Raw genomic sequence first — 26172 nt, forward strand, 5'->3', positions numbered from 1 at the left:
GCGGGAGACCCAGGGAGTGGCTGCAGCTGTAAGCGTTTAGGGAGCAAGGCGCTGAGTGTGGGGAAGCTCCCTACCTTCTCAAGGCTTCCGCGTCCCTGGATCAGAGCAGGAGGTGCTTGGAAGGTCAGATCTTGTTCAGGATGCAGAGTTGGTCCACTTAGGAGAACCCCTCCTTCAGGAAGCCTCCAGGATTTCCCCCGGAGAGCCAGAGCTACTGGTCTTCCCTCCCAGCTCAGCGTACTTGCTCTGGGTTGCTGGCTTTGCCAGCATTTCCCCCGAGCCTCTGCAAGCGCATCAGGGCAAGTTGCAGGAAGCTCCTTAATCTCTGAGCCTCCAGTCGCAGCACCGGGACCAGAGCACCGAGAAAGAGCCTGGGGCTCAGGACCCACTTCGCCCAGTACCTGGGGGTCTAGGGAATGTTGGAAGAGGGGGTTCCTGCTCTTTTAGCCAGCGGGAGGGCCGCCGACTCCTTGCGTGCTGCAGTCCTCTCACTTGGGGATGACTTAGCAGGTCTGGGTGCTAAACAAGGTCTGGATTCACTGACAAGGGTCACCAGTATGCACACTGCTACCAACGTCCTAATTCCCTGTAAGACCTTAGGCATGGTCAATTTCTCGCTGGGCCTCGGTTTTCCTAACTGCACAATAGACTTGGGAACGCCCACAGTCTCTTCTCCCGGACCTCCCCTGGCCGAAGCTGCAGGTTGGGCATCAGGGGAGAAGAGAACCGGAAGGTCTCAGCGCACTCCCCCTTTGTTCACCGCTGCCCGAGCCTCCGGCCTCCGCCGCTCCTTCCCGAAAGGGGCGCTGTGGAGTGCGGGGCAGGCGCCCGGAGGCCCAGGCAAGGCTCCTCCTTCCCAATTAGGCGGCGGAGCCTGATTAAAAGGGGGTACTGTCCGCCCCCTCCTGCCCGATCTCCATCGACGAGATTTCCCTTCATCAGAATCTCACATCCTCCAGAAATTAATTTGATGCCTCTTGTTATCAATTAATTGAATCTCGTTGGGAGAGAGAGCTCAGCGAGGCGGGCGGCGGCTTGGCCCTTGTGCGCCGCCGTTCTGCCCTCCCCCCTCACATCAGGACAGCCTCACCCCCTCCCCATTTCTCTGTTTCTGCCTTGCGTTTAATTCCACTTAGTTTCTAAAATAAAACCACCGCTGTGAACCCTTTTGCCAGGTTTGGCTTGGATGGGTACCCATGGACTGCCTGGGATTCACCCTTTCTGAGCCGAGGAGGGGGATGGGCAGGGGTTCCTCTCTCCTGGGCCCTGTTCCATCCCTCCGTAGATCAACAGAACCTCACCCTTGGGGAATTTGGCCCTGACCCTGACCCTGTGTACTCCAGGGGCGGCTGGTGAGAAACTTGGGGAGGAGGCCTGCAGGAGGGAGAGCTAGGGACAGACTGCAGGGAGCCTCCCCCATGAGACACACACACCCTAGTTGGAGGAGGGGACACTGGAGGGCCAGGCTAGGGGCCTGTCAGCCTTCGGGATTTTGTCCTTGTGAAAGTTTCCTCTTTCTTTAGAAGAGGCATTTAGGAGCTGCCCCTGCCAGGGCTGAGGCAATGAAGGGGCAGAGGTCACAGAGGCATGGTAGCTGCCCAAGAGCTAAGTCAGGCATCTGCAGGAACAAGAAGGTAAATGAAAGATGAAGGAGGAAGGTTCTAGAAGACATCCCAATCTGGGAGGGGGTTGTGGCAGGTGCAGGGCACAACTAAGTGGTCACCAGACCCTGACTGAGGAGACATGCCTTGCCATTTCACATACCTTCCCTTGTCCTGGTCCTCACAACAGCCCTGAGAGAGTCTCCAGGCGGTGATCTGTAGTACTCTCAATTGTTGGGTGAGGGACCCAGGCCTGGAGAGGTAACTTGCCCCGGGGTCACACAGCTCACTGGAACCTGCTTCTCTGGAATGCTGGCCATAAGGGCTGAGGTCACAAATTGACCAACTTCACCCCTTAGGAGTTTTGTTGACCCACACAAAGCTTATTACAAGGGTGCACAAATACCCCTACTTTGGCTTCTTTTGAAAAACCCAAAGCCCATCAACACAGCCTGCATTTCTGCATGTAGTGAGGACAGACTGGGATCCACTGCCCTGCACTTCTCACCTGGCCTCCTAGGTGATCCGGCCTAGCCCCTGAGGGCATTTTAGGTAGTAATTGGGTCTTGGAGATTTCACCTGTCCTCGGTATTCTTCAAGGAAGAGCTGGGGGAAGGGGGGTGGTCTGAGAGACTTTGCAAGGTCTTTACTAGAGCTCAGAGAAGACCTTTAAGGGCACCCTGACCCCAGCTGAATTCCCACACAATTGTTCAAAACTGGTGGTGGGGGATCATTTTCCTATTTCTGACCATGGAGGGAATTATAGGGTCTTATGTCTCCAGGAGCCTGTTCTAAGCTAAAACCAGCCCATTTCCTGCCCAGGTGAGCCCCTCTGTGAAAGTCATCATCACCTTCTTACCTGTCCCCCAAACTTACTTACTTTTTGTGAGGGAGGGGAGAGACTTTTTCCCAAGAATGAAACCTCAGGTGGCGACGAGAGAAGAACTGGACATAAGTCCCCTTTCTGGAACTCATTTTGGAACAGGGAAGAGGGGGGAGGATGCTAAATCTTGCGCACTGGGGTGTGGATGTGCTCTGGATGCCCCTTGAGTTGGTTCCCAAGAGCTCCGTAAATGTCACACCTGGACATCATCAGGGGAGACATAGAGAGGGCCCAGGGCAGGGCAGGGGCTGGTTGCGCGGGAAGCAGTCAGGGCCCCAGGAAGGGCCAGACCCAGTGGTCTGTCCCAGGCTGGTTGGAGCCCCTCCTTTGCTCACGGGAGCCCCCTGGTGCCAAGGGCACTACCAGAACCAGGCTCCAGATGGCCACTCAGGCCCTGGATGAGTCGCCCCCACCCCTTAACCAGCGGGACCCCCCCCACACACATAAGACGTCACTATTTAATTAGCCATCTCTGATTAACCAAACTTGGCATTCGGCTTCTCTTGCCCTCATCTTTCCCAGCTCCGAATCAATGGCTTTGATATGCTAATTAGGGAGTAATTTAATTTCAAAAGGCCGCAATTAACAAGGGTGTTGTGGACATGCTGTAGTTAAGCGGAGTAATCTAATTTGCATTAGTAACAAGCAGGGACTAATTAGAAGCTTAATTAGACACTTAGATGGCTCTTATGTTTACTTTCTTAATGAGATGGAGTGGGATCTTTGGTTCTTTTTCTTTTTTCTTTCTTTCTTTCTTTTTTTTTTTATTGTTAATTCTTCCTCTTGGTTTGGTTCTAGGAAGGAGTATTGAGGGAGGCCACCTTGCTAGGGCCTGGGGGGAGCATTTCAGGGCTGGAGCCGGTGGAAAGTACACTGTGGCGGGGTGCAGTGGGGAAGAAAGGTTCGGATTCCAGTGAGATTGCAGAGTGACCGCCCTCCTGGCCTTGCCACCTCGGAGGTGGGATTCAGGAGAAGAGCACTGATTTGGGAGTCAGAAGAGCTGTAGGGTTTCAGTTCCCCTCAGCCTCCTAGCAGCCAGGTGACCTTGTCGAGTCAGTAGGCATCTTCAAAGTGTGGTTCCTTCTTCATCTGTCAAATGGATGCCAGGTTGCATGCAGAGAGGGGAGGGGACAGGGTATGGGAAAGGGCTTCCAAGGACTCTGTGAGTGGAATGGTTGTTATTAAAATAAAATATAGTCACAAATTGTGGGCCCAGGCTTCACTTCCTCGTGACTCAGCTTAGAAGTCACCTCCCACCGGAAGAGCCTTCCCAGAGTATCCCCATTCCCTCTAGGCACCCAGAGCCAGCCCCAGTGTCAATTTCACGGAACATTTGTAAAGCTGTGCATCGTACAGAGCAGAGCTTCTCAACCCTGGCTGCAATTGAATTCAGATTTTGGTTTTTCAATTTATTTGAGAGAGAGAGAGAGAAAGAAAGCACGAACAGGGGGAAGGGCAGAGAGAGAGCTCGAGAAGCAGACTCCCCGCTGGGAAGGGAGCCCCAAAGGCAGACACTTAACCTCCTGAGCCACCCAGCCGCCCCCTGCAATTGAAGTTTAGAATACTTGGACAAGATTTTAAAATTATCCATGCCCGGGTCCTACTCCCCAGAGTCCAATTTATTTTATTTTTTAAAAAGATTATTTATATATTTATTTATTTGTTTGTTTGACAGAGAGAGAGAGAGACAGCCAGCAAGAGAGGGAACACAAGCAGGGGGAGTGGGAGAGGAAGAAGCAGGCTCCCAGCGTAGGAGCCTGATGCGGGGCTCGATCCCAGGACCCTGGGATCACACCCTGAGTTGAAGGCAGGCGCTTAAGGACTGAGCTACCCAGGTGCCCCCCCCCCAGTCCAATTTATTTGATGCAGGGTGGAGCCTAGGTATTGGGTATTTTCCTTAATGCTGTTTGCCTGGGTGTCTCTTTCTCCCTTCCACCAACATGTAAGCCTCCCAAAAGCAAGGGCTGTGTTTTGTTCCCTCCATATGCCCAGACCCCAGTACCCACTGTGTTCAGTATTAGTTGTAGGCCGAGGGCCACCAGCCAGCTGTGTACCCTGTAAACTCATACAGTCTTGACAGGGTCTGTAGTGCTTTTTGAATGCCTTATGCAGGATCTGAGAATCTTCTAGAAACAGACCTGAGGAGACTGGGGGGAAAATGCTAAAAAGGTGAGGGGCTTGTGAGCCCTCCAGGATATGGGTGCATTGCCAAAGGGAGGATAAAATTGGTACAAATTTTATGGATGTCAGTTAGGGAATAAATGAATTAACAGCCTTAAAAATACACAGTTCCACGTAAACATGTATCTTAAGCAAATAGTTAGAAAGGTCGAGTATTCCATTTCATAAAGGTGTTTATTGCAGCGTCCTAGTTAAAAAAAAAAAAAAAAAGGTAATAGTCTGGATGTCCAGCTCTAGGGGATGGCTAAATAAATTCCGGAACAGGCAGCCCGTTTGAGCAACTATGTGACCACTAAAAACTGTTGCTTAAAATATTTGATGTCATGTGGAAATGGTTATGATAGTAAGTGGTGAGTGGAAAAATAGGAAAATTCAAACCATGTACAGATTATGACCCCAATTTCACTTTTTAAATGTTTATATGCCAAAGAGAGTGAAAATGAACTGATTGGAAGGGGTGGATCCCAAAAGGCTAGCTCTCTGGGTGGCACGATTACGGCTACTAGTTTTTTTCTTTATATATGTATTTTTTCCTTTTCAAAATGTTCTACCAAGGTGTCTGTTACTTTTCAGATTAAAAAATAAAGTTATCTGAAACTTGGGAGAGAGCTTGAAGCAGCACAAGATGGTGGTTCACCTTCCAAGTCAGAGGCTTGTTGCCACCTTTTATTTATTTATTTTTTAAAGATGTTATTTATTTGAGAGCGAGCGTGCGCATGTGCATGTGAGAGAGCAGGAGCGGGGGTGGGGGGCAGAGGGAGAAGCAGGCTCCTTGCTGAGCAGGGAGCCCCTTGCAGGGTTTGACCTCAGGACCCTGAGATCATCCCCTGAACTGAAGGCAGACACTTAACCGACTGAGCCACCTGGGTGCCCTTGTTGCCACCTTTAGAGAGGCAGGTCCTCACTCTGCCACTTGCCCTAAATTCCTCTGGCCCTGAAGTTTTGTGCTGAGAGGTCTTGAATGGTCCCTAACGTTGGGGCATGTGGCTGCTAGTGTGTCATTTAGGGAGAATCTTGGAGTACAGAGGCAAGCCTAGGGTGTGAGCCTCTGACCCACAGAAAGTACGGGGCACCATGGGCTTGGAGAGGGATTAAGCTTTTTCTGGAACTCAGGAGAGCCCCATCTCCCTGGGGAAAGACACTGTTGGCCTAATCAGAAAGCCAGATAGCGACGTGACTCACATCACCCTGCTCTGGTTTGGGGACCCATTTTGGAGCTACAGAGACATTCTACCCCATGGGCCCTGCCTCACTTTCCTGAAATGCTGAACCAAGGGCCGTGATAAGGGGATAGGATCATAAACCCTAGCCCAGAGTTGAGTTGTCTCAGGACTTTCTGGGCCCCCGTAATTGTAGTAACTTCCCTTCTCTGAATGGCTTCTTCATGCCATGTATTTCATTTGGTATCATGGCAACCCTGACGGGAAGGCTTACTGGCATTAGCCCCATATGACAAATTGACAAATAAGGAAACCGAGGCTCAGACTGGTGACCTCACTGCTCAGTGCTCTCCATACAAAGATAGTAAGAGACCAGAAAATGGTCAGCAGGTAGGATGGCAAATGAGTAGCTGGCTAGAGAGGGCCAAGGCCGGAAGTGGCTGCTGCCTGAACCCTCACCTCTTCTGGCAGCCTGAGCCAGTAGGCCTTCGGGGCCTGAGCTGAATGAGGGAGGGGGAGCCCCAGGCCTTTGGATGACAGATTGGGAAGCATTTTTCAGTTACTTATAATGTCAGTGCTGATTGCTCTGAAAAGCCCTCTGCTTTATATGCCTGACACTAGTAAGATCTGATAGCAGGACAGCTAGAAAGATAGGGAAAGAAAATAGGAAATACAAGGCATATTCATGCTGTGTTCTATGTGGTACCCATGTCTTTTTACGGAATGTAGCAATGTGTCCATTTCAAAGACTTAGCTCTGGAAAAGTCTGAAACCGGCGACCTCTCTTGTAATATAAGGGCCCTTGCCTATGCTGTTTCCCCCACATTCAGTGTATATGTCACCTGGCCAACCCCTACTCACCTTACATTTCTGAGCATCAATGCCATTTCCTCGAAAAGAAGGCCTTCCCTGCACTCCCACCCCCCTGCCCCCCTTTAAGTTAGAGTCCCCTGTTTCTTCCCTGTACTTACATTTGATAGAACCTACTTTATGTGAGCTTCTCTATTTGTGTCCTTATTTATCATCTGCCTCTCCTCATGGGAACCATGAGCTCCAGCAGAGCAGGGCCTGTGCCCTCTTCTGCTCAGGTCTGCAGACACAGAGCCTGGCACACTCCAGATGCTTAAGTATCTGGGGAACCAGTGAATGGATGAAGGGGCATTGCTGGTGCTGTACGCTTTTGGCCCTCCACTGGAAGAGAGAGAAGAAGGACTTAGTTCATGGCCAAAATTCTAGTGGCTAAATTTTCAAAAAGACAAATGCCAGATTTACCCAGTGAAAAGGGGTGGGGTAGGGAATAGGACACCCCCATTATTATAAATTACCCTCAAAGCATTTAGGGCACTACTGCACTGGTTTGTTCAAAAGTTGGAAACGGCAGAGGGCAGGGACTAAATTCCGGTGTCCTGCAAGATAGATCCTCAGGGTTTGTCTTTTTTCTTTTTTCTTTTTTTTTTTTTTTAAGTAAGCGCTATGCCCATCGTGGGGCTCAAACTCACCACCCCAAGATCAAGAGTTGCGTGCTCTACCAGCTGAGCCAGCTGGGCGCTGCCCCCACCTCCCTGTCAGTGTTTTTCTTGATCAGGCACCGCATCCATGTTAAATAAATAAATGGCCTTGGAGATGGGTCATCTCATTTTGGCCAACAGGCAGCTCGTAAACTAAAGTCAGTGGTCATCACTGGGGGCACCTGTAGTCTTGGACAAGCAGCACCAACACCACTTGGGAACTTCTTAGAAATGAAGATTCTCAGGCGTTCTCCAGACCTACTGAACCAGAAACTCTGGGCCTGGGGCCCAGCAGTCTTGTGTTCTGACAAGCCCTCCCACGGGCATTCTGACACTTTCAGGTTTGCGATCCTCTGGCTTAAGATTTCGGTCCATTTTCTTCTCCCTTCCTACTACCCCGTGATATATTTTAAGAAGTTTCATCTGCCTTTTTTTGCAGTGGGTTTCCTGATCTTTCTTGGAAGTCGACAGGGGTATACATTGTAAATCGATGGTGTCACATCTAGTCTAGTTTCCCCCATTATACAGAGGAGAAGTGGGGGTAACGAATTGGCTCAAGTCTCCCAGCAAGTTGGTGATAGACCTGGGGCTCCATGCCACGGTTCCCAACTTCCAGGCTCAGGCTCTCCGCTCTCTCCCCGACTAGATTGTGGGTTTGCGGAGGGCTGGAAACTGTGACTACTTGTTTCATCTCAAACTGGTCACGCCCCCACGGGCCTTGCTCTGGTTAGAGCCGGGGTGCAGCAGCTGTCCAGCTGCTGCGCATGCACGTGTGCACTGGGGGCTGCCCCGCCCCTTCCCCCCTCCCTCCCTCGCGGGTAAACTCCGGGCATCCATCAGTCTGTTAATTGCACTAATTAGAGATCGTGGAGGTGTTAATTGGAAAACCCTGGTATTGTGCCTGTTTGGGGAAGAAAACGTCAATAAAAATTAATTGATGAGTTGGCAGGGCGGGCGGCGCAGGTTCACGGCGAGGCGCAGGGTGTCGTGGCAAATGTTATGGCTCAGATTAAGCGATTGTTAATTAAAAAGCTACGGTAATTAATACTCCCTAGACCATATGTGCCCGCGGAAAAGGCACAAAGGTTTCTCCGCGTGTAGGGCTCCCTGTCCCTCTTCCTCTCACCCAAAAGCACCCTAGTCCTTGGGTTCTCCTTTTAGCCCCAAGATGGGTAGAACTTGTCACTTCCGGCCTGAGAGGGGACCAGGCGGACCAGGAAAGTTACAAGGAGGCATCCCTTGTGGCATGCCCGCCAGGGTTCTTCGAAGGGCCAGGAGCCTCAGGGGAAGTGGGAACCCCCAGCGGCCCGGCCCGCAGCCTCCCCCAGAGCGGAAGAGGAGGCTGTGGCTTTGACCCAGTTTCCTTCCTTTCTTCCGAAGGCGTCTGCGGGAGCTTGGGGGCCTGGCCCAAGGCTCTGAGGTGTCCTGGCTCCCCAAGGGGTTCCCTCAGAGAAGGGAGACTGGGGACCTGCCTAAAGGCGGGACTAGAGCCCCAGAGAGAAATCCTAGTCCACCTAAAACAATTCGGCCTCAGTCACTTCCCCCTGTCCCCATCACGTGGTAGAAGAGGGGTTGGGTAAGGCTGGGCTGGGTGAGGGATGAAGGCCCCAATTTTAGCAAATCCTAGAAAGACCTTATTGCACCTTCCTGACCTGCTGTATGAAGGAAGACCAACCCAGTGACTTGGACAAGGGGCAGTGACTTGCCCAAGGTCATACAGCTGGCACTTGAAACCAGATGGTCTCCTTCCCCAAGCTCTCCTCTTCTGCAGGTGTCAGCTACTCTCCGCTGGGGAAACGGGTGACTGGGGGAGGAGTGTTTGGAGAGGGGGGAGGGGCAGGAGTGAAAGGAGGAGGGGGGCTCTTGGAGGGTGCCCCCCCACCCCAGTCCCAGAGGAGGCAGCTCAGGTCCACATTGGGCAAGGGACCCACCGGCCACTAGAACGCCGTGGCCTCATGTGCACATGCTGGACTAGGGAGTTTTACTCCTGGAGCTTTCCAAGTCCATAAAGACCTCCAGGACCACCTCTCCATGTAGAGATGGGGAAACTGAGGCCCGAAGGAGGAAGGCAGAGGAGTCACAGCTGGTTGTGGCTGAGCCCAGGCCCCTGTCCTCTCCTAGCCGGGGTCCAGGTTCTCAGGCACTTCAAGGCCTGCCTCCAGCACCCCACCCCAGGCCTGACTGCCCTGGCCCCCAGAGCCTGTGCACCCACAGGGCAGAGAACACCCCAGTGCTATTGCAACATCCAGTGGAGAAATGGGCAGGAGGCGTGAGGCTGCTGGTGTTCTCATCCTCAGAGGGCAGGTGTCCCAGGGCAGAGAAGGTGAGGGTGTGGAGATGCCTGAGAACACGTGCAGGTTTGGGTGCATGTCGGTGGGCGGGTGGGAGCAAGGAAGGAGGTGAAAGCCCCAGGAGAGGGCAGAGCGTGCCACATGGGAATTAATGCCATTCATACACCCTGCGGAAATGACTTTTCAAATGCATATAATCTCAAGCATGCAAATGAGAGGCTTGCTTCACCCTGTTTAATATGAATGATCGGCCCTTGAATAGCTATTATTACACGCCACATTGCAGCAATTATGTTGTTCACTGGGTGTCGCTCTGTACCCCCCCATAAAAAGACAGAAAAGAAAGGGACACCTCTGTTTGCAACCTCCTTCCTTTCTTCTCCCTTTTTCCAAACTTGCTGTCTGATCTACAACTTTATGGTGTGTGTGTGACTGTTGGAAGGGGGGCACTCTCCCTTATCCCAGGGAAGTAACTGCTGGATTCTCTTTCCTTTCTCCTGTGCACACACACACACCCCTGAGGCTCTGGTCTTTGTCCCCTGGGGCCCAGGAGTTCTCAGATCTTGGAGAAGCTAGACTTGGAATCAAGACAGGCAGCTGCTCTCCACCCCCAGCAAGGCCAGGGTTGGGGGAGAGGGAGCAGAATGGACCCCTGCTGTCTCCCCGTCCCCCTTGTGTGTAGCTGGGGCCCAGGCCTGAGTGGGGAAAGGTGCTCTGTAGGCAGCTGGCAGGGATCGGGGTGGGTGGCTTGGAGGAGGGGGCTGGGGCCCTGTGCTCTGACGGGTGGAGGATGGCGCCCACCCCATCCATCATTTGGCAGCCACTGGCCCTCAGGCTGACACGGCCATTAAGGCCTGGGCCCAAGTGCTCAATCTCTTCCGAACCATCGCCCCCAACCTCACCCTCGCCCTGGCCCACCTCCTCTCAGAACTCAGAAGTGGGAGTGGCAGCTGGGGGGTGGGCGGTGGGGGGACAAGCCCTTGGAAACACACAGAAACATACAAACGTGGGACACGCTAGCAGCATAGTGTCACGCAGGAGGCCAGACAGATCAATCCATTAGGACAAAAACACTTAGAGTCACAGATGGAGAGGGGCCACAGGAGCAGTGATGTGGCATATGTGACCACTAGGCTCCCCATGGACCCTTAACACCTCTCTGTCCCCCTCACGTACCCCCAGACCCTCACACTCCTCCCAGCTCTGCTTCCTGCAGGGACAAAAACAGCAGGTGGCCCAGCAGAGGGAGGGAAAAGAGTTCTTCCAGAGTGAAGGGAGAGAATTTCTGGGCAGGAGGGAGTGCTCCTGGGAGCGGCCACCTTGGGGAAGGAACTAGGGAAATAATCTGGTCTCTCCCAGCAGCTCTCTGATCTGCTGATCCACCTCCCTATTGGGAGACCCTGCGATCCTTGGTCCGCCTAGGCCAAAAGGGGATCAAGAAGGGAAGAAAGAATGAATATTGGCTGGCTTCCATAGGCGCCTTGAACTCTGCGCGATCTGGGCCAAGTCGTGGGCCTCTGGGAGCCTCAGAGTGTTCAGCCTTACAAATAGGGCAGGTGGAGAAGGGGATGCCTTGGAGCTTACGTGCCGCAAGGTGGTTTTACATGCGCTGTTTTATTTACTCCTCACAGGACTCCACAGACAAGGAAACTAAACTTTAGGGAGGTTTTTTTTTTTTAAGTTAATTTATTTAAGTAATCTCTGCACCCAACATGGGGCTCACACTCACTACCCTGAGATCTAAAGTCACATGCTCTTCTGACTGAGCCAGCCAGGTGCCCTGAGGTTTAGGGAGTTTAGGACACGTATCAAAGATCAGTACCAACCAGGTCCCTTTCGACTGCAATCCATGTTCCTCTGAGGGGGCTGGGGACACTCCAGACTTGGAGAGCAGCCCTGTTTACTAAGGTCCCCCATTTGCATCTCAGCGCCCTGCCCCGCGCCCTCCCTGCCCCCAGCAGATGCTGGAACCTACCTCCTTGAGTGGTAGAAGGAAACTCAGGCAGGCCTTCTTCTGGTTCCAAACATACCCTCTCTTTCTGGGAATGTTTCCACCACTGGAGAAGCAGCTGGGGGAGGGACGGAGGGAGGGCACAGGGTTCAGGCCTTGACTCTTTGCCCTGAACTCTCTGGACCCTCAGTTTTTCCATCTGTAAAATCTGGATGATAATTATCTCTCACCATCCTCGTGAGAAGGAATCATGGTACTTATAGAAATAGTAAACATTATGGAATGTCTACGTTTGGCCAGGTGCTGAGCTGAGGGCTTTAGAATGGCAGGTCAGGGAAGTGGGACCACTGGCTGCCTTCACTGCACAGCTCCAGGCCCCGCTGAGTGGCTCCCAGTAGGTGCTGGGCAAAGGGCAACCAAATTTGTGGAACAAATGTGGATTAGAGCCTTTCTGGGTCCTAGGGAAGGAGACCCTATAAGGAGGCCCTGCCCTGGGGGAAGTCTCTATCTATGGGGAACACACACAGAAGTCATTACTGGTGGGGGTGGGGCTCAGCAACATGGTTGGTCCCAGTGAATAGCTCCTCCTCGCTTTGATATCCTAGTGGGTTGATATTCTAGCGGGACCCTCGCTTCCCCAACGACCTAGCCTGGAGGGAGAGGCCAACACGGGTTTCCCACCTACCCTCCCCAGGGGCAGGGGTGAAGACACCTCTTCCCCTTCCCTGCTAAGGCCTCCTGGAAGTCCAGGAAATGTGGGGGAGGAGGGCAGTGGGGCAGTCTCAGCTTCAGTCTGGACCTGCTCCTTCCCCCAGCCTAGAGAGAGGGTGACATTGGGAGGGGGCCGCACCCCAAGAAGGGTCCCAGGAGCTGCTTCCAGGAAGCTGAGGAGGAGGAGATGCCCTAGGACCGGGGATGGGGGTGTTAAGTGGTGGTGGTGGTGTGTGGTTTGGGGGTTGAGGGGCTTTTTGTTCGCTTTGGGGGGAGGGCTTGGGTTGCTGCCCCGGCAGAATGCGTCCAGCCTTGAGCCTCAGCCCCTCCCCCATGTCTCTCCCCCACCCCCAGGTCCCGCTAGAGCGACATGATGGTGGAATCCGCCTCGGAGACAATCAGGTCGGCTCCCTCTGGTCAGAACGGCGTGGGCAGCATCTCCGGGCAGGCCGATGGCGGCGGCGGCGGGGCCGGGGCGGCGGGCGCTGGCGGAGGCGGCGCGGGCAGGGACTCCGCGGCGGCGGGCGCGGACAGCAACGGCGAGATGAGCCCGGCGGAGCTGCTGCACTTCCAGCAGCAACAGGTAGGAGCAGGCGCCCCTCCCCAGCAACCGGGAGCAGGAGGGGGCGCGCGGGGCCTCTTCCCACTCTCTTCCGGGGGCCGTGGGTCCCAGGCTTCCTGCCAAACAGCCTCACTTTTAACCCTCTTGAAAAGGTCCAGCCTCCAGGGACGCCCTCTGCGCCCTCCCATTCCAGGGGCCACCTAAAGGCCCGGGTGGGGAGGGGGAGCCACGAGGGCCCAGAGGTCGCTGAGCTTGGAACAGTCTCAGAAACGCCCACAAAGGCAGAGAGACACCCCCCCACACACACCGGGAAGTAGGCTTGAGAATGTGTGTCTGAGGTGGGTGGTCGCCTGGGCTCTCCTCCTGCACACTGGCTAAGTTAACAGGGTTGAGAGAGGGAGACCCCTCTCTAGGGTGCATGTTCCTTGGAGGAAGGGGCTGTGTACACAGGGGTATCTTCACTTTATTTGTAAAATATTCCCCACCACCATCTCCGCCTGGGCCCCTAATCCAGACTGTGAAGAAATTAAGTTTCCAGGCACGAGAGTCCAAAGCAGCTAGGAAAAGGCCAAGAGCAGGAGGCCACAACAGGCCTCCATTTTTAGGGGTCAGGCTGGGAATCCTTGTCTGCCTTCTCCTTCCCTTCTCCCCCTCTTCATCATTCCACCCTAAACTGCAGAGTTCAGGAGTTCAAGACTAGCCGCTGAAGTTTGAGAGGCCCTGGGGTGGGGAGCCTGGTTGGGTGATGAGAGAGCAGGGGCCCCAGGCCCTGGCCCCACAGCCCCACCCCTGGAAAAAGGGAGAATCATGCTTGACAAGTTCAGGAGAACCGGCCCAGCCAGCCCTGGCCTTGGGATTCTCCTCCTTTTATTTGACTTCTCCTCCAAGCTCACTGGTGGCACTGCCCCTTGGGGGCTGTGCTGGGAATGCAGAACAGTCAGATCCTGCACGCCTCCCCCCACACCCCCAACCCTGCCTCATGTGTGCACAGATGTGTATACCCACCTTGCCCTCTTGTCTCTCCCAGGCTCACCCTGAAGCTCCTCCCCCGATCCATAGCCCCTCGGGGCCCTTTCCCACCACACTCTGGAGCTGGAGGTCAGACTGGGAGCAGCATTGTCCCGAAGCCCGGCACCCTGCTGAGAGTTGGGCAGCCACCACTAACACAGAAACGGAACCAACCCGGGTTAAGTCCCAGCCAGCCCCTTAACCAGCAGTGCAACCTTGGCCTCCTGGGGCCTCCCCGAGCCTTGGCCTCCTTGATGCCTAAAGTATAGCGTTTTTAGGATCAGGTGCAATCTGAGCGTGAAGTCTCTGCACGCACCGAGTGGTCGATGTGGATGCTGACAGAATTGTGGACTTTAGAAATGACTTCCTCTTACGGACTGTGGAGACCTGTCACCTCTCCCTGGGGAGATAGCCCTTGGGAGTTTGCTGGCATCTCCCAAGCCTTCCTAATAAGCAGGATCTCTGGGGAAGAGACGCACAGAGTTTGTGACATCTACTGGGGACAGAAGGTCAAAAGGCCAAATCCTACCCTTTGTGAAAATAATAATAAGACGCACCCCACCAGAAGTCTCCAAGGCCACCCATTTTTTATAGCCACCTCTTCCCTTCCCCCACCTCTGTGCACACAGGGCTAGGAAAGATTTTGAATGTGGTGGGGGATGGGACAGGGTGGGGGGGGAATCTACTGACACTGGAAAGTGTCTTTTAAACAATTACTTCAACTGCAGAGTGAACACAGATATCTGTATAACTGGGGAGATGGGTGGGGAGAGACAGAACTTTCTGTACTGATCAGGTTTCTTCGCTCTGCATTGCACACAGCCATGTTTTGCCATCTATATTCCACATTCTAGTTATTCCTATTTGTTTTGGGGAATATCCCAAAGTCCTGGAAAATCCTATATCTGTTTCACAAATAAACTGGGGTGGAGATTTGGAGGCAGGCGGAGGTCTGTTTTATCCATTTGGGCTCACTACGGGCCTGGTGCCTGGGGCCAAGGAAAATATTTGAGACTTAAAAAAGGTTCTCTTGGCTCCAAGCTATGAAAGAACCCCGCAAAATTAAAATTATAAGTTTTTCAATTAACAGGAAAGTCTGTGGCCCGTCCTTCTAGCCCCAGTCTATGAGTCAGGCTTTGGGGGAAGCATCAGGGGTAACATTTTCCGGTACCCCCAACAACAAAGGTTCCTGACTATTTGTGGGGGTAGAATAACTGTAGAAAAGAAAGCCTGGCCCAGTGGGTTCCTCCTGCCTCCCCTCAGCCCCAATCAGGAAGTCCTTTGAGGACAAACAAACAAATAACCTTGTTTGGTACTTTGCGTCTTTCTCATACACAGGTCACTTGTCACCAGCCAGCTCTGGGAGGTGGGGGCTATTATTCCCATTCTACAGATGAGGGGGCACTGACTGGGCTTGGTGACACAGGAACAGCTGGAGCTAGACTCCAGGTCTCCCGGTTCCTGGACCGGAGCTCAGCACAGCCTCCTTTTGGCCACTACCCTTGTCCCAAAGTCCCCTGGGAAATGGAGGGAGTGAGGTCTGAAACATAGTAGGTGCTAAATAAATGTCCACTGGTGAGTGCACGAGAGCACTCCATTCCCAGCCCTAAAAGCTCTTAGACACACGAAAGCAATACAGCCCACAGGCGCTAAGTAGCCACTCTGGAGGACGGAGGATGGGGGCAGGTGGGCGGGCTGTGCACTGCTCCTATTCCTCCCCCTCGGGCCTCCTTGGGCCTCCAAACCCCTCTGCCTCTTTCCGTCTGTCTGCTGGTCTCTGTCCCTCCACTCTGGGTAGATAAGTCCTGGAAATGCAGGCTTGGCCTTTGGGACTAATGAGTTGACAGAGGGGAGGGAGATAAACAGGGCAAGTCAGAAGTCAGGCCAGTGACAGGACTTGAGGCCGAAACAAACAGTGCTGAAGAGGGCGGCTGCATCACTTTGGAAGAGAGCAGAGAGCAGGCACCCGTTTCCATGCAACAGCAGGCCGGGGAGCTTGTTCAAACAGAGGCTGGGGGCGGGGGTGGGGGGTGACATGGCTTGGCTGCCAGGCCCCTTCTGACTAGAGAGAGGGTCCCCCGCTGGCTGCCCCCCCCCCAGCAGTCAAGGCCTCCACTTCTGGCTCCCAACTCTCAAGCTGAGTGGCAGAGCACACTGGCTCCACGCTGTCCTGAGGGCTTTCCCTGGGTCTCCAGTCTCACCCCTTTACGGGGAACCCACCATGAGAAGAAGGCTCAAGGTGCAGTAGGCCTTGGAGCACGCATTCATTCAGCAAACATGCATTGACCCTTATTTACACGGGGCTCCCTGCCGGCCAACTGGAGTTGATGATCCCCAGCTGCTGTTAAAGAATACCCTGGGCCCAGCAGACATGCCAGCTGCCCACCCATCCCCTTCCTTCACCGAGCAAAGTCTCCTTCCTCCCATTTTCCCTCTGATGGCTTTTTTCTTTGAAGGTTGGCCTTGCATTTTATCCTAATCTGATTTCACCTGGATGAAATGTCGCCCCAGGACAGGGTGGGGGGGTGTTCCCCCAGGGACTATGCAGATACCCTTTGGGCTCTGATGGGGGGCAGCGAGGGCTGGGATGAGTGTGGGAGGTGGCAGGTCCGGAGAGGCCTTGGGGACGGGGCCTGACCGCTCTGGCCTAGGAGAGCCGATCTTGGGGCCGGGAGGGCTGGGCCGGGTGGGGTGGAGGCTGGTGGAGCTGCTGGCGGTCACACTGAAAGGCATCCTGGGCCTCTGGAGCCTGCACTTCCATTGTCCTCAGGTTTCGGGGGTGACAGGTCAGTGAGGGTCACAGGAGGGTTGCCTAGCGTCTGGGAACTCCCACCGCAGTTGCTGTGACAACCGGGGCCAAATCCCACCCTGTTCACATCCTGTGAGGACATTCAAAGGGGTTGGGGGGCTCTGCACATTAATGGGCTTTTAACTCACCCCCTCCTAAGAGATGGGGGGGATGTCAGAGCACAGAGGAAGAGAAGAATGGAAGACATTTTTTATTTCCTCCCCCATCTGGCCCTCCTCTGCCCAAGCTACTTAGGGGGACAGTGTGGGAAGGGAGGCTTCTGGGGTGAATTAGCACACACACACACACCCCCCCACCTCACACACACTGTCAACAGTGGTCTTGAGTCCTCAGGTCAGGGACACATTTCTCCTTGGGACTCGTGCCCCGAGACTCTACTCTTCCTCTCTGGTCTCTTCCCTTTTCTTTCAGTAGGATGAGGCCCTCCGCAGGAGGTGCTGGGGACCTGGAGGGAGAGTTGCCCCCCGCCCCATCCCCAGAGGGGAGACACAGGAGCCTGTCAGTGAAGCCCTTGCCTCACCAACAGCTGCAGCATAGCTCACGGAAATGACTTGCCAACTTGACGCCACCAGGAAATAGAGGGTCGGGGAGGAAGGCAGCCTCCAGGGTCGTGGGGGTTGTGGCGGGAGAGGGCCTTCACCCCCCTCTTGTCCCCGTCCTGGGTTACTAAGCCAAAGGCCTCCCTGTTTTGTCTTTCTGCCTCCCAGTCCGATAAAAAGAGTTTCCCCAGGAGGCCGCTAGGGCAAGGCGGGTGGGAAAGTCAGAGGAGAGGCCCCAAGCCCAAGGAGAAGGATCCCCCAGGGCCCTGCTTTGCTGGGACTAGGAGGGAACCAGCCCACCTTACCCCCAGCCTTCCCTTCTGGTATGGAATTCTGACACCCTCTCTGTCCCTCTTCCACCCTCTTTTTATGCCAAGGTTCTTATCCGTACTGATTGGGAGCTTGGGGACAGAGGGGAGAATTTGGGAGAGGGGTGGCTGAATGTTCCTCTTCTGAGAGTGAAAGAGTAAAGTGGGGACGACCACCCCTCAGTGGGTCAGCTAGTTCTTCACCAGTGGGGTGCCTTTATTCTGAGCAGCCCCAGGGGGAGTCCTTGGGAAGGGACTGGCATGCCCCTGCGTGCCCCCCTCTATGTCCCACACTTGAGCCTCCTGCAGAAGCACTAGTGTGAGGGATCGTGGCTGGGCCCAGGGTGGCTCTGGACCGGGAACTGGAGGTGTCCCGCTTCTAGAGAACCCACAGCTGCGGTGGGGTTCTGGGAGGCAGTGCGAGCCAGCAGGGGGGTGACGGGGCAGGGCCGCCACCTCCCTGCTCTGTTTCCGTGCCTTCCAGATCCCCCCAGCTCCCTGGCCCCACCTCCTGCGCACCCCCGCGGGGCAGGGAGGGAACCTGGGAGCCAGAGAGGAGCGCCTTTCCCCCCTCAGAGCCTTAACCCCCTCAGGGCGGCTGGGGTCACTTGTCAGTTCTCATCTCCTGGAGGCCAGAGGCCCTTCTTGGCGTTGGTGGGGAAGGGGGCCCGAAACCCAGCTGTGCACCCAGGCTCTGAGTCTCCCACCCACGTGGGCCTGCCTGTATCAGCCCGTTGCTGGTTTTCATTTTAATGGTTCTAATTTGAGAATGCGCCAATGTCATTTTTACGAGGTTGGTGTAAAAAAAATTTACAGCCTTTCCAAAAAGCTTTTTTTTTTTTTTTTCAAGGGAAAAAGGTGTAGAATCACTTCAGGGGTTTTATGGTCTCCTCTCCCCCATCCTCCTTGCCCCCCTTTTCTGTGTCATTTCATTTTTTTATGTCTCTGCTGGAGGACAAAGCCTAGCTAGTCGAGAACTTGGATCTCCCCGGGTCAGTACCTTTAGTGGTGGCGGCCACTGACCTCTGACCCTTCTCCCTGGGCCCCTTCCCTCCACTGTCTGGCCTCAGAGGAGTTGCATTTCAAGCAGTGGATGGAGAAGTGTTTCCTGTTTAATTCAAAGCAACAAGTACTTATTAGGCACCTACTGTTTACTGGCAGCGGGTTAGGTATCTGCCCTCAGAGATTCTATCACTGCCTGCTTAAGATCCTCCAGCAAATCTTCCTCAAGCATAGAATGAAATCAAAACCCTCGTCCCTGTGTGAGCTGGCTCCCGCTCACTTCTGGGACTTCCTTCCAGGCACAGCTTGGCCACTCTGGCCTTGGAAGTTCGTATATGCTCCGAGCTTAGTCCCACCTCGGGGCTCTTGCACCAGCTCTTCCGTCCACCGCGACTACTGTCCCCTGAAAGAGCTCCCTCCTCATCCTAACAGTCTCCTCAGACAGGCCTTCCCAGGCCATACAACTTAAGTAGGCAGCCAGCCATCCTCCAGGTAATGCCCCGTGTCACGCTGACCACCGTCTCTTCCTAGCCTGCTTGTCTTTGTTTTAGCGTCTGGCTCGTCCCATTAGAACGTGATCCCTGTTAAAGCAAACACCCGGCGTCCCCTGTGGCTAGGACAGTGTGAGTGCCCAGTGGGGCTTCACAAATCCTCGCTGAATTATTGATAAATGAATAGAGAGTCATACTCTGGCTGTGGGTAAGGAGAGGGGGCGTGGACAGGTGATAGGCTTTCCTGGGGCTCTTCTCAGGTTTGGGATAGGCTAACCGCCACCCCCCATATGCCCTCCTTGTGTCCCTTCCCCTAAATCTAGCCAGCCCCAGTTGAAATTAATCATCAAGACAATGTCTATCTCAGTTTTGCCAACATTAGCTAGATGCAGACAAAAGAAGCTTGGATTTTATTTTGGCTGCCCCTCCCCACAATGCAGATGAAACCTAAATTTGCCAGGGAGTCCTCCATCTTGCCCGGCCGCTTAGGGCTCCTCTTCCCTGCCCAGAGCCCATGGCAGGCCCAGGGCATTCAGATTCTGCCTCTGCTACTGTGTGACTTGGGGCGTGTCACTGTCCCTCTCTGTATCATCTCCACATCTATGACGTGAACCACAGCTACGCTTCACAAACCGTTTTGCTTAAGATCCGCTCTAAGAGATACATTTTACTTGCAGCCCTAGAACACAGTTTCATGAAACAATGCTTATGCTCACCTAATAACTCTGATGCTTTCTTAATATGTGTGTGTGTTCCTATTTTTTTTGACCCACTAAATTGCTGTTATGACCCACCATTAGATCATGGCCAGAGATTTAAAAAACATGAGACTGGAGACCCTCCAACACTTCCAGCTTGCCAGGTCTGTGAGGTTCTCCAGCTCCATTCTCAAAGTTCAGCCCTTGCAAGCTTGTCTCTGAGCACCATGTCCCCGCCCTCCCAATCCTCAGCCCCCAGAAAGGACCAGTAAATAGCCCTGCACCTGGCCTCCATCGAGAGGATGCTGGTCCCTCCCCCCTGAATTCTCAGAGACCGAAATGAGGGTTTGGTCTCATCCTGCGGACAAGAGACCCTCCTGCTCCAAGACTTGTTTTTCTTTTCATAGCAGCCCCTGTTGCCCTCCAAGCTCTGGCTTCATTCCTCTCCATCCGTTATAAGCCATTTGTTCCTAATTGCGGAGATCCTGCTAATGACTTCTGAATGGATGGGCGGTGGGGGGGGGAGGGGGTGGAGTTCGCCTTCATTAGCAAGACAGTTCTTGGGCTGGAGGGGGAAGGGGTATAGGCTAGGGAAGGGTTTGGTGAGCCGGTCCTGCCAGGCGGCACTGGACAAATAACCAGGAGCTGCCAGGGAAGGTGGCAGATTAATAGTAAAGACACAAGTTGGTGTCCATTCTGTACCCACCGGGTGCCCGGCACGGTGCTAAGTACTCCCCGTGCCTCGTGTACTCTTCATAGCAGCCCTGGGAACTAAGGACAGGGTTAATCCTATTTCACAGAGGAAGAAACTGAGACTCAGAGAGGTAAAGTGACTTACCCAGGGTCACTCAGTATATGGTGGAGCCAGGGTTTGGATCTGGATCTCTGACCAGGGTCCATGAACTGAACGGCCTAGCACTGCCCCCTTTGAAGGAAGACTAGAACTTATCCTCCAAAGCACAGAGCTGGAGATGAGGTTTTAAGTCCAAGGGGTGGAGAGAGGGGATTTAAGAGGCCGAATGACTTCCCCGAGCCCCCCATCTCCCTCCCTCCCTCCTAAGGGTTCCTTGATGGCTTCTCCTTCGTATGGGATTCTAAATGCCTTTCTCCATCCAGGCTGTGTTTGGGTATCTCTGGTCCTCGGGGAAGGGACATCGAGCCCAGCTTCCTGACGATTCCTGTTTTGGTCTTGTCTACCCGCCTGCACCAGCCTTAGCTCCCCTTCACACCTAGACAGCTGAAAGCACCCAGGCTCGGGGGAGACCAGGGTCACAGGCCTAGAGAGACCATGTTCAAGCTTCTGAAGGCCCTGCCGTGGGTCGGGGTGGCTGGGCAGTCAGAGGTGTCCGGACTCCATTTCCTGGCTGTGGGACCTTGGGTCTCAGTTTCCTTGTCTGGAAGATGTAGACCGTGTCACGGGCCCTGCCTCACTCAAGGGGGTGAAGCTTCAACAAGAAGTAGCCCTGTACAAATGCCAGCTCTTGAACCCTGTCCGCCTAGCCTGCCTCCCCTGTTCAGCCTAAACCAGAGTGAATTGCACAAATGTGTCTGCTGCTGGCTGGGAAGGGGGCTCACAGATGCTTTGACAACATGTGTGTTTTCAAGGGAGCTGTGACCTGGTTGGCATCATCAGAGAAAGTGGGGCTGGCTCTGTGGGGTGGGGGCCACCACTGCCCAAGTCTCTCAGCAGCGGGCAGGCTGGTGATGTAATCAGGCCCCAGGGCCAACAGCCGGTATAGATGAGTCCTGGCGTGTCGGAGTGGGGGATAGGACCCAGGTGGGGCTTCAGGAAGTCTCCCGACCTACCTGATCCCTTGGGTGACTCCCCTGGAGGTGGGCATCCTGGGCCAGAGGGACCCCCTTCGCTCCCAGGGTGCTGTCCCCAGCCTGGAGTCTGGATGTGTGGACGGTGGTAGGGAGTGGGGAATGGAGGAACACTGGAGTACGCTGAGCGGTCAGGGTCATGTCCAGGCCATCTGGGGAGGGGAGCTTGGACCCCAGGTCCAGGGTCTGCCCATCACCGTTACCCCTGGGCACCCACAGCATGATTTTTCAGTGGTCCCCAAACCACTCTAAGTTGGGTCAGGGCTGAGCTCTAAGCAAATTACTACACAAAATGACCTTGGGCTGTCCACCGTCCCCTCCCCATCGCCTCTAAGCACAGGACCTGTGCATGGCGGGCGGCCATGCATGTGAGTAAGTGAACGAACGAAGGAATGAATGAAGTGCCTGCAGGGCCCTGATGACCTGAGGGCCCCTGTGGGCTCCTCCAGCCTCTCCTGCTGCCAGCCCGGGAATGGTTTCAAGTCCCTGGACTTGCTGGGCCATTTCACTCCTCTGTGCAGTGGGGGTCACTGTGCCAGGAACACATTTCAGCCTCCTGGTCCACCTGAGGACCTCGCCCCTCAGGACTCCTGTCGGTAATAGCTAGTGCCGCCACCTTCTTTGGGCTCTGCGGCCCGGTGCTCACCTCCACTCCAGCTCTGATGGGCGGCTGTCCTTACAGCTCTGCAGCCATGAGTCCAGCCATGAGTGGGCCCAGTTCTGTGTGTGTCTCGGCACCCAGCACAGCCCCTGGCACACAGGAGGCGCTCAGTAACGTGAAGGAAGACGTGCGTGGGGGCAGTCCCAGGAGGACCCAGCCTTGGCTGGGCTCCCTGTCACTGGGCCTGCAGGGGAGGAAAGACCCAGAGTGGGAGGAGGGCAGGAGGGTGAGTGAAGGGACCGTCACAGATTAAGACTATAAGGCCTGTCATTTTTTCCTGTAAATGTTGTAATTTCGTGCTCCAGGGGACCACAAAGTAAGAGAGTCCACGGGGAGTGAATCCAGCATCCCAGGTCCCTCCCCTTACTTCCCCTGGAAACCCCTCCCCTGTGTTTCCGCTCTGGTCACCTGGGCAGGCCAGCTCCTCCAAGCCTTCCTCTTCCCCCAGCTTGCCCCCCGTCCTCTGGCCCCCAACCCCTTTACCCCACCTCCACCTTTGGAGGACAAAGAGCATGTGTCTGACTCATTAGACCTGGAGGGGGTCACGCAGGCACCTAGAGACAGGGGCTCCTTCCTGATGACCACGTGGCTACTCTCTTCCTTCTATCAACCCCCTCCCCCTTTCCATAGCTTCTCAAAGCCTTTTGACTGAGAAAGGTCAGATTTCTACTTTTCAAAGTAATCTTGGAGAAGAAACCCCTGGCCACTTGTCCAGGGGAAGAGAGGGGTTGAGGAAGGCCTAGGATCTGGGGGTGGGTGGGCTGGTGAGGGGCACGCTCATGTGAGCTCTAGGTCTGCTGGGAGCCATGTGCCCGCAGGTCCACCAGTGAGTATTTGGAGACCGTGCTGAGGGAAGCTAGGTTCGAGGCCGGGGGCGGCTCGGCTGTTCAATGGCAGTGAAGAAGGGGCTTCGAAGGGCGTGTGCACACATGCAGTGGGTACTCGTGATGTTTGCAGCTGGTGAGTGTGTGCGAGTGCGTCACATAAGGTTTTGCCTTGTTGGCGCTTGTGGTGAGGACAAACATGAGTGTGTGTGTGTGTGTGTGTGTGTGTGTGTGTGTGTGTGTGTGGACAGAGCTGAGGGAGCCGCAGGGAGCATACCTCGTTACACAGGTGCGCTGGGCAGGAGGCTGTGCCGGCCACTGGCTGACTGAGCTGAGGGAGAGAACACACATTCCCGAGGAGGGAAGGGAACGGACACTTCGCGATGCCACCTTGGTACCAAGCTCGAGTCCTCCCGCCCCCCTGGTATTTCAGAGATGGATAGTGTCCTGGTTTTGCAGAAGAGACTGAAGCACGGGGAGGTCATAACATGCCCAAGGTCGTACTCAGCAGCACAACTGAGATTCAGACCCAGGACTGTCTGATGCCAGAGCACCCTGTCAAAGACCTGGATGCAACTGCCTGCGGTGCTGAAGGAGATTTTTGTGGAACATGGGGGAGGGCAGGTTTTGTGCTCCTGGAATGTGGATTCAGGACAGGTCCCCACATCCCCTGCCTCTGAACTCCACACTGACCCAGAGTGGGGTGATGGAGGGCTTGGCCGTCCTTACGGAGAACTTCATGGGCCTCCCGCCCTAACCCTCCTCTCTCCCACCACACCTCTCACTGCTCACCTTCCAGGCTCAGCGATGGGCCAGAGCTGTTCCCCTGCAAACTCCACACACTTCCCACTCCTACGACCCTGCCAACTCCTAGTCCAGTCCAAGCCGCCAGGGCCTCTGAGCCCAGACCACCACAGTGAGGTCGGAGTTACTCGCTGGAAGTTCACACATGCCCTTGAGGACTTGACCGAATTCCCCCATGCCACAAGACCCTGCATCCAGATCTCTGGACTCAGAAAGCCACACAGTGCTCAGACCCTGAGACTCCACCCTCATCCCCCTTGACTGGGTGCAGTGACCCCAAGTGAATGCTTCTCCCTTTGCCTCCAGACTGGCCCCCCCGGCCAAGGCTTCCTGGACTCAGATCCTCTCTCTGACACCTCCTGGCTGTGTGATCCTGGGCAGCTTACTCTACCTCCTGGAGACTCCATTTCCTCAGCTGTAGAATGGAACTGATAATCCCTACCTCACAGCCTCACAGGAAGGATTCAGTGAGATCTCGTGTGTGAAAGGGCCTGACACATAGTAGATGCTCAGCAAGTAGTACCAGTATTAGTACGTGGAGTCCATCTGCTGTGCCTTCCCCTGGGATCCTTTTGTGGCCACTGTCCCTTCCATTTGCTGCCCCCGTTGAGTCCCAACAAAACCTCTCAGTCCCAGAGTGAGGCCCCTATGGGCTCTGATTCCACACCCTGGTAGCTCCTCTCAGGGACTCCTACCTTTAGGCTTACCGCCAAGGCCGGTTGCACTCTGCGACCCTCTCACCCACCCCCAAGACCTTCCACCTCAGCCTGGCCTCCTTCCCTTTACTGCCCCCAGACAGCCCCTGAAACCTGGATCCTGCACTGCCCCCTGACCACCCCCTGCCTCCTCCTGGCCCTTCAGGCCACTGTTGGAGCAGGTAGGCCCTGCGCTGACCGACCCCTCTCTTGCAGGCTCTCCAGGTGGCCAGGCAGTTCCTGCTGCAGCAGGCCTCAGGCCTGAGCTCCCCGGGCAACAGTGACAGCAAGCAGTCGGCCTCTGCCGTGCAGGTGAGGAGGATGGGCTTGGCCCCAAGGGACAGGTAGGGCCAGCTGGAGGATGGCTCTGGCCAGTCCCCAGTGCCACAAAGCAGCAGCTTTCCAGAAGCAAATGTGGTCAGTGCAGGGGTGGGGTGAAGAAAGTTCACTTTCTCTTGTCTCCACCTGATCGCCCAGGCCTTCCTCTGCTCAGCCTCTTTGTGTGTGTCACTCAGAGTTTGTGTCTGTGTTCAGCTCACGCCCTCTCTGGGTACCTCCCCTTGCTTCCCTTCCCTGGCTCTGCCCTTGAGGGGGTCCCTGTCCCTTTTCAGGTTTCTGTTTCTCTATCCCCTTGGGTCCCTTGGCCTGTCCCTCTCTCCCCGCTCTCTCTTAGATGCTGAGGTCACCACGTGCCCCCTCCCCATCTCTCACCCACCAACTCTCTCTTGTCTCCCCCAGTTTCCTGTCTCTTGGTGTCTCTCTGTCTCTTTTGTTTTCCTTTGCACAATCTGCCCTTTTTTCCCCCTTTCCCTTCCCCCAGCTTGCTGGCCCATCTGGCTGGCTGGGGGAGGGGAGATCTGTGGGAGGTTGGGGTGGGGGGAGCTGGGCCTTCTGTTTACCTTTTGTGTCACAAAGAACTTGGGAGAATTGCGGTCTGAGTTGGGTGGGTCACGATTCGGGCAGCCAGCTCCCCTCCCCCTGGGCCCTGCAGCCTCGCTTCCTCGCTCTCCCACCCCTCCCCACAGCAGCAGGGGAGGCTCAGAATTGGGGAGAGGATTAAGCAGGGCTTTGAAAGGAAGTTTATCTAGGGGAGGAAGAGTGAGCAGGATCCTGAGCGAGAAGCTCTGGAGGTTGTGGGGGTGGGGTGCTGAAGGAAGGAGGGAAGTGAAAAAGACAGCAGGGATGAGGTGCTGGGTGCTCCGAGAAGGACCCAGAACTAGGCTTTGTCCTGGGGTGGGGCGGGGGGCGGGGATTCCAGTGCTCTGAGGAGTATCTGAGTCTTACATCAAACAAGCTTAGTCAAACAAGCTTATGTTGGGAAAATGGTTTGAAGAAGTTCAAGGTGACTGACAGATACAGGGCCTGAGCAGTGGCCCTCTTTTAGGAGTCTTGAACCTAATGAGACAGCCCTCAAGGGGGAGGAATTGGGCCAAGATGGGTAGTGGTTTGGGGGGGAGGTGAGAACAGAATCCAGAAGGTCAATAATGGGAAGAAGAGAAAGTTCTGGCACTGGAAAGATGTAGAAGGTTCTCGTACCCATGTGGTGTGAGGACTGGGCCTCTTTGAATTAGGGATCCCCCCACTCCCCACATATTCCGTGAATCTGAAGTGGCCCTCAGGCTACTGCTCTGAGTGGTCCTCACCCTGGGCCTGGCCTCACA

At 54.8% G+C, this 26172-nt stretch overlaps 1 protein-coding gene across 2 annotated transcripts in view; it reads left to right on the forward strand.

The window, feature by feature from the left end:
- Nucleotides 1-12643: 12643 nt before the first annotated feature.
- Nucleotides 12644-26172, forward strand: part of FOXP4 (forkhead box P4) — a 33920-nt gene continuing 20391 nt past the window's right edge. For both annotated transcript variants that reach the window (XM_040643454.1, XM_040643455.1), the window contains exons 1-2: nucleotides 12644-12869; nucleotides 24728-24823. In XM_040643454.1, coding sequence (XP_040499388.1) covers nucleotides 12657-12869; nucleotides 24728-24823 — 309 coding nt within the window. In that variant the 5' untranslated portion in view covers nucleotides 12644-12656. The remainder of the gene's footprint in view (nucleotides 12870-24727; nucleotides 24824-26172) is intronic.

The sequence above is a fragment of the Ursus maritimus genome, unplaced genomic scaffold (genome assembly GCF_017311325.1).
Source record: "Ursus maritimus isolate PB19 unplaced genomic scaffold, ASM1731132v1 scaffold_29, whole genome shotgun sequence".
Lineage (NCBI taxonomy): Eukaryota > Metazoa > Chordata > Mammalia > Carnivora > Ursidae > Ursus > Ursus maritimus.